General features: G+C 42.5%; 1 protein-coding gene across 1 annotated transcript in view; it reads right to left on the reverse strand.

Moving 5' to 3' along the window:
• Positions 1-7,568, reverse strand: part of spon1a (spondin 1a) — a 50,298-nt gene extending 42,730 nt beyond the window's left edge. The window contains exons 1-3 of the mRNA XM_035629257.2: positions 7,051-7,568; positions 5,585-5,691; positions 1,366-1,499 (exon numbers count right to left, since the gene is read on the reverse strand). Coding sequence (XP_035485150.1) covers positions 1,366-1,499; positions 5,585-5,691; positions 7,051-7,282 — 473 coding nt within the window. The 5' untranslated portion in view covers positions 7,283-7,568. The remainder of the gene's footprint in view (positions 1-1,365; positions 1,500-5,584; positions 5,692-7,050) is intronic.
• Between the last annotated feature and the right edge of the window lie 948 nt (positions 7,569-8,516).

Below are 8,516 nucleotides of genomic sequence, written 5' to 3' on the forward strand. Positions count from 1 at the left end.
AGACCTTGTGAGTCAACGCACATTATTTCCCAACAGAGCAGGATTAATCAACAGATTTCTTCCATGATCTCTCTTCAGTCGAACATGGCTGCCCTTCTGTATGCAAGCAAGCCCGGAGGACACACACCAGAAGAATTGATTGGTGTCAGTCAGTGGTATAACTAATAAAGGTAATGAATAGTTTATGAAGCCAAGTGGGAATGAAAAATTGATAATACATTCTGAATTTAACTGTGCATAGCTCCAGGGGGCGAAGGGATGTAATGAAACAGAGCAACTGTACACATGGACCTGCTCCATAGTGGTGGAACAGCTCACAATTGCAGAGCGATGTAGCACCATACAGTTCATAGAATGATGAATACTCAGGATAAGCCAAGAGTTCTTGGAAAAATATTTAATTAAATAGTCTGTAATTAAAAAGTTAAAAACCAAAATGCTTAGAAACATCCTACTATGAAAACCTCTCTCAAATTGAAACTAACTGATAGCTCTATCCATATTCCGAAATGTCAGCATGAATTAATTAATATATACGATTACATCCATCAATCAACACTCCTACCACTAACTTGGCTGAATTGATTTCCTATTTCATTGAATTATGTAGAGATTCATAAGAAGTGGTCCTGGACAAGACCGGTAGGACAAGACCGTGGTGGCAACGGAAAACTGCAAATGATGAGAACGTAGTTATGAAGCTTGTGACATCAGTACAATGAACATTAGCATAATGTTAAGTACAGAGAGTTACACATATCGCTCAGTCTTATGCTGTGAATGACTGCATGCTATATGCCATCTTTTGCATTGCAATGCTTCTAACCCAAAAGGACAGCCTCCTCTCTTTTATACCACTGTATCTCAATGGGTTTTAGTGTTATCAGTCCTACATGGGTCAACTTGACTGTTGGTCTTAAGTTGACCAGACTGCAGCACTGCCATGGCCGTTTTCCGGTGCATTTTTTTTACAAAAACCACAAAATATATATCAAATCTTGACTCAACTCTGCTCTACTTAATCATTATGCAATACTAAAATTCATCAGACATGCTGTTGGCTGCCATGAAGGTAGAAAAAAAATCTTGTATCATCCATGGATTATGAAGACAGTGGTGCAAGGTGGAAAACATTCCATTCAAGCTCTTGATAGAAAGGGCAAGCTCTACTCTCCACATAATGAGACTTCTTGTAAAATAACACATTGCAGTCCACCAAGGACCCATTTATCCAAAATAAAAATATATCACATGAATTAACCCTCCATCAATAGGATATACAGTAGTATTTCTCTGAAGAGCGGAGCTGAGGCCTGGCCTCTGCTGGCACAGGCTCAGTATTTAATTGCTGTGTACAGTACATACTTGAGGAGGACACAGCCGGAGCCACTCGGGGGAGCTGTCCAAAACACCTGGATGCTGGTCCGTCTGCGAGGAGTGCTCTCTGTCACTGCAGGGGGGCAGTTAGTCATAAACTGTGTTTCCTCCTCATCCATTATCTGTAAAGCACATGGGCACGCACACACACAGACACACACACACACACACACACACACACAGAGAGACACACAGAGATTAATGATGAATAAGACTTGCCTCAAGAGCACTTAAAAGGTCTGCACCTGATTTTATTCATTAGGTGATCATTGTCAGCTCAAGTGCCTTTCAACACAATAGCAGCTGACACTGACAATAATTCCACATTTTCAGGTCAAATCGTGGATAAAAACAAATAAATTAAAAAACCTGTGGATGGTGCCAAAACTACTACATCATGCTGGTCCTAAACTATTTGTGTATGCAGTTTAAAGTTGGCACACATTTAGCCTCACAGCTATTGTCTTGAATTGAACTGTGGTGTCTCGTATGCACTGGTTCAAACATCAAAAGTTTATTTATTACTCAATTCCACGTTACAGATTGGGAGCCTTCTAATTGGTCAGAAAATAAATCTAATGGGTAGTGAGATGATTATCAGGATAGGTGAGATGAACAAAATAAGTTTACTGTATAAAACACAAGTTCAGATTCATTTAATTGTTCTGGTTTCTTGTTAAATCATAAATAGTTTCACCTTTTCATGTCTGAAAACACAAAACTGCTCACAATTCATAGATGTATGCAGTATTTGACAAGGGCTCACAAGTAGATGCTTCGTCTTTTCATGTGGGAGTAATGGAAAAGTAAATTGTCTGATGGTTACGGCTGGGAGACCTTGTGAATCACTGTCATTTTCATTGTATTGGAGTCATGGACGCAGACATCTTCAGACTTTCCAGCACAGTTATAAAAAGATGATTCACACATACGTTGCACTCTTTTGTCGCTTGTGCATGAGTGAGCATCTACCTGAAGCTGAAAGTTACTTGCACTGTCTCACCTGAAAGCAAAATAGACACAGCAATATAGTGTGTCACTCAATTGTGTAACTCTATTGTTGATTCAATTCAAATGGAATCAACAATACTCAAACCAATCAGAAAGGTACGAACTAGATGCCTACTCATCACATTGCTGTGAGCAACATCACACAAAGAGAGCCCGGATTCTTTGGGTCAAACTGAAGAGACCAAAAGCAAGCTGTCCTCTCCACTCAGGTGCACACCTGAGATACTGAGCATCTCATTGATTTTCACTGGACAGAAAGTTAGTCGAGTAAAGGGTACAGCCAGCGAGCTTATATTCACTGCCCAGAGACCGAGGATCTGTTTGATAGGAAGTGACACGGTAAAGACGGGGAACTTTCTCACTCCATAAAGCTGTCAGCAGAGAATTTCCTTTGTCATGCCATGTTATGAATGAGTTCCCTCTGAAAGTGGATTGTGTGTGGATGTGCATGCAGTGAAGAGTGAGAAGGGGAGCCTGGGAGCTGTGTGTGAGCATGTGTGTGTGCGTGTGTATGTGTGTAGCCTATCTCTGTTTGACGGATTATACCCACCCCCTCCTCCATGTTCCCATGGTTTCTAACAGGCCGGGCCTGACTGGACTGCAACACATGTTGAAACCAGTCAAGTCTCACAGGGATGCATTCAACACCATCTGCAAAAAGAAGCAACCAATTTGCCTCAAAATGACCTAAGACCCTTTTCTGCTTGTATGTGTCTAATTTAGCCTTTTTTTTCACATCTTCTTCCAATTCACAGTTGGTGGGTGGAAGAAAAGGAGACAAGATGTGACTTAACAATTCCTTGTTTAGTTCCGACCACAGAACCAGACACTAACTTGTCATGTCAAACATCTATGTTGTCCTAGTATCAGATCATCATTGTGGCAGTATGACGCACTCATGATGTCTACTATGGCACTCATGGTGGATTTCACCCCTGACAAAGCCACGTCACAATTTGCCTTTTTTTGTCTCACCCCGCTGAGAAGTAATGTCTGATCAGACATCACCAGCATTGCTGGTTTACAATCCTGCCAACACACACACACACACACACGCGGACACACACTGACACAGAGAGGCAACTGACCTCCCCAGAGAGCTCAATAAAAGTGCTTTTCATCAAGTTGGGAGTTGTCCTGAGAAGGCTGAGATGTAGCACACCAGCAGATTTCAAATGAGCTGTATGTTAAATAAAGCCTGACGTCTTCTGTTGCAGCTTCTTTTCTCTTTCTATTCTCCCAATGCCTGGAGGCCGGCCCACCCAGAATTCTTTCAGGATGGAGGAATAGTGTGTGTGTGTGTGTGTGTGTGTGTGTGTGTGTGTGTGTGTGTGTGTGTGTGTGTGTGTGTTTTGACATAATAGACATAAAACATGAAAGACTAACTGAGCAGGTGATGATAGAGGGATCTCTATGGACAGACGTTTCTTTTTTTTCACACGCAGCTTATGACTAGACAGGTAACCATGTGCATATGTAAAAGAGATTTTCGGCTTCTTTAGACCTACTGTAGCAGGAGTAAAGCAAAGGCAGATCCCAATAATGACATATCTTTTCTTAATTTTGATGCCGACCTGTGGTCACACATCTATCCATCACAACTTTCTCTGGGCACTCCACACTCAACCATGTGAGGCACGAAGTGACTTAACGTGACTAAAGGATGTGATGTTTCCCCTTTTGGCTCCTGACGTTTAGCGCCCTGTCACACCAAACCAAGTGCTGCCGTATGGCTGGGGATCACGCTCAAGGCTGGCACTAAATAACAACAGCATGAAATCAATTCCAAGGACAAATAAAAGAGAAGGAACCTTGCTGCTGCTAACACTGGGTAATGAGATGTGAGGTGCACACACAGGACTAAATAAAATGTTCCGGCCTTTTATGTCCTCCGATATCCAAGGCTCAGGTTCACAGAGAGTGCCAGCATGGCAATAACGGTGATCAGGGCAGCCTCAGGGCTGCGAAGTGAACCTCCCCATGTACTGTAAACTACAGGTTCAATAAAATAATGGGTTCATGTGGGTAGATACTGAAACCAACAGCTTCACAAGAGTCCACAAAAGAGAACACACACACTGTTAACCCCATTCAACAACTGTTCTGTGCACAAATTTGCCTTAGGTTAAAACCAGGGGCCTATATATGTGCCTTTATTTTTGGGAACTTGACAAAGATAAAAACAATTCCTCAGTTGCTCAGTTCTTTTAAAATCCTTTGAAAACAGGATGTCATCTTGTGCACTGCGAGCTCTATGAATTTCTCGACACTGCAGCCTCGACTTGGATGAAATAGGCAGTGGCAGGACATAGTGAGCTGTAACGCATTAGAGCAGAACAAAAACCAGTGGAGAGGAATGAATTTAAAAGGTTACGAATGTAAAATCACTTTCATAGTTTTTTTCACTTCACCATGTACAGTAGTTCTACAGTCACTGCGTTATAATGGAATCTATACTAATGAATTACCTTTTACTGTATGTATGATATAGTAGTATAGTGTTTTAGGTTTATCATTGTATAATATGATTATTATCCCTCTTTGTACTCACACACATACACATAGCACTTCAACTAAGCCTCCCCCCTCTCTCTCTCCCCCTCTTCCTACAGTACTCTAGTTGGACCTGCCTCTATACAATGCAAATCAGGCTCTTTCCACCAACTGTACACTTCCTACATACATGAACCGTGTGCCAAATCCACATGAGTACTTCCCAAGCCCGGCAAAGCACAGCTACATGGAGCAGAGCTGAGAGTATGCTCTTTTCATATGCTATATTCAGCCTATTAGAGGAGGTGAAGTGAGAATAATCACACTTTGACATGTGAAGACAGGAAGGCTGTGCAAAAAAAAAGGAAAGGATCCCTCCAAGCGACCACAAGATCTATGATTTCTCTCTTTTCACACCCTTCTTGCACAGTGCTTGTGCTGGAGTCCGGGGGGAAGAATGGTATTGACATAATGGTTAAGCCAGGTGCAGGTAACGGTGCTGCTCTTTAGTGGCTGCTGAGTCATGAATTAAAATGTATTGCATCACTGGTATAAGGACGGACATTAAATACCAGGGTTCAACTACAGGCGTGTGCACCGGGATGAGGAGCATATAACTAATTACCTTGTTACAGTACTGTATTAATTGAGGATTTTTTTTTCTGACTATGAGTATTTATTTCTTTAGCACTATATCCCTTACCTGGAAATTCCCAGCGTAGTCTTCATCCCGGTCTCCTTCTGTGCCCTCCTTCAGGGCAATAAGGGTGAACCCTCTGAAGTAGGAGGGGCTGGTTGCAATCACAGTCACTAGATGAAAGCAAACAAAAGAGACAGAAAAAAGCTGAACCGCAACCATCATTCCAAACAGGAGACTGAAGTGGGCTTCAATAACAACCTGCCGTAAGTGTTGCATTTAGTAATAGCACAACATGTGTAGAGCTCTGATGGATTGAGGGCAAAATGATCTGATACACACATACACATATATGTTTCCACTATTCTTGAGGATGTAATGTAGCTCAGATAACAGTAATTGTACTGTCTCATTCTCAGCCTCACAATTATTTATGTAAGATCTTTAAGATAGTGTTTTTGCGCACTATTTCTATATATATATATATATCCAGCAGAACATAGCCGACACGACTATTTATTTTGGGGGAAATTGACTTTGGTGTTCTTCACAACTTTTTGCCCCTTGGACCCAGTGCAGGTGGTGGAGGAGAGGAGGATGGTAGCAAGGCTATCATCAGTGATGGACACTGTCTCTGCACTGAGCAGCTCCTTCAGCGACCGGCTCCTTCACCCCCAAGTGTGTGAATAACTAACTGCAATATTTATATTTAGTCTCCATGTGTAACGATTGCTACTGCTCTGTATATAGTATGTATATACCTTTGTTTTTGATTTAATGTTATTTTTTGTTAAATTTTGTACATACTAGCCCTTTTTTGTAAATTTCTTTATATATTCTCCAGTCCACTTTGCTGCTGGAATGCCTTAATTTCCCCATTGTGGGACGAATAAAGATATATCTTATCTTATCTTGTCTTTAACAGCAACTTGAGATATGAATTTATGCTTCAAAATAACACATTTTCAGTATCGGTGATATAGGTTTAGATTAAAGAAGACGTGACTTCCCACCGTCCACTTCGAGTTAACTGTGTGATACTATTTGGATGATAAAGAAAAAATTAAGACCAAAAGAAAAACGTCTGTCAGTCATTCACAGAGCAGATGTTCACTGGAACCAATAACTTTCACATTTGACGGGGACTGTTGGTTTTTTTGAGAATTTTTTTATTTTCTATTTCAAAAAGTATGAAAGAGGTCGCAGAAAAAGGCAGCTTTATAAAACCACTTATTTATCTATTTATTAACCTTAAATGATTATTAAATGCATCGACTGATGTTCACTTGTGTGTTTTAAATTAGGCCAAATTCGTCACCTTTTTCCTGAATGAATTGTTAAAAAAAAAAGCAGATTCCCCCATTGGGATGCTGGATGACTCCCCGCGTATAGTTCACTTCGAGGCTAAAGAACGCAATGGTCTGGACTCTGCAGAAACTTCATTGGAGTTGGCCGACTATAGCGTCCATTTGACGATGCGCACACGGTGCCAACTGAAGCACTGCGCGTAAATGTGGCAGACGAACACCGACCTCTGTATGTGCTCCCCGGCTGGTAGCCGTCGGGCTCTCCCTCGACGCGCAGGCGGAACTCGCTGTTGTCCTCCCTCCGACCGCTCTGCGCGCGGAGGATCCGGCTGCAGTAGCCGTCCGACTTGCCGGCTCTCTCCGAGGGCTCCTCGGTGAACGCAAACATATTGCACGCGGCGGTGGAGACACAACAGAGCAGGAGCATGACGCGCGAAGGCAGCCCGGCGGGTGGCATCGTGTTCCCAACGGCCAGGCTGATGCGCGGCGGTGGAAGAGAGAACAAACGTCCGTTTTGGGTTTGTTTGCAGGCTTTTTTGCCCCCAAACGAGAGAACCAACTTGCCAACTGCTGTAGAAGACTTGCGCTCTGCTACGAGGATAGATCCATGGTGCGAATGGAAGAGAGAGAGGAGAGGAAGAGGAAGAGGACTGACTGGGATGTGCTGTGCGGTCGCTCTCTGACAACTGCACACTGCGCGCAGCTGGTCAGACTGAACAGGAGAGCAGGGGTCCGGGGGAATGGACAGGAGAGGACTGAGGGCTGTGTGTGTGTGTGTGTGTGTGTGTGTGTGCCCATATTTACAAAGCGACAAAGTCAAGACATTCTGAACCAACAGACTGAGAACACAAACTAACATTCCTACCATTGAACGCTCAGAGAAACCAACATGAACTGAAATCTGTGTGTGTGTGTGTTTGTCTGTTTGTGTGTGTGTGTGTGTGTGTGCGTGTGTTTGTGTGTGTGTGTCATCAGTCAAGTGCCTCAAGAAAGACAGGAACACATGCACACACAGACACACAGACACACACACACACACACACACACACACACACACACAAATAAATTAATACAGCTTGCTAAACAGTTGTCTAGGTGACTAATTAAACAAGCCGTGGTCACATGAGAGTGTTGAATTCATTAGGTGCTCGGTGACTGCTTTACTCAACGTCTTCTTGGTGCACAAACGTCAACTGATGAAATGTCAACATGTGCACAGAGGTGATGCCAGCATGTGAGCTTCCACCTGATTGAACACATCAGTAACATCTGTCAACACGTGCATCATAATTGCATAGACAAGATATTTGGTGCACAATAGGAAATGCTGTAGTGCCATTATCAACACAGGCAACGAGATGCCACATCAAAGATTACACTGATCTCAATAGCTTTTGAAAAAGGAACCTGAAGCAATGTTTGTCCAAATGTCTCACATGATGTGCTGAACCTATGAGCCACACAGGCAGCTATTAATTTAAATGCTATGAAAGCAATACAATGTGGCCTTGAAGTCTTACTGTAAACTATATAATGTAATGGAATATACTTTACACTAATATTAGCATTTTGTATAGAATGTCTTTTTGTCATTATAGCTGCATGTCTCTGGAGATGGTGATGTCAGTCAGTCATCCACTTTGTTTGAGACTAAAATATCTCAACAGGCCTTCTGTGTACAGACCGTCATG

Source organism: Scophthalmus maximus, chromosome 4, assembly GCF_022379125.1.
Source record: "Scophthalmus maximus strain ysfricsl-2021 chromosome 4, ASM2237912v1, whole genome shotgun sequence".
Lineage (NCBI taxonomy): Eukaryota > Metazoa > Chordata > Actinopteri > Pleuronectiformes > Scophthalmidae > Scophthalmus > Scophthalmus maximus.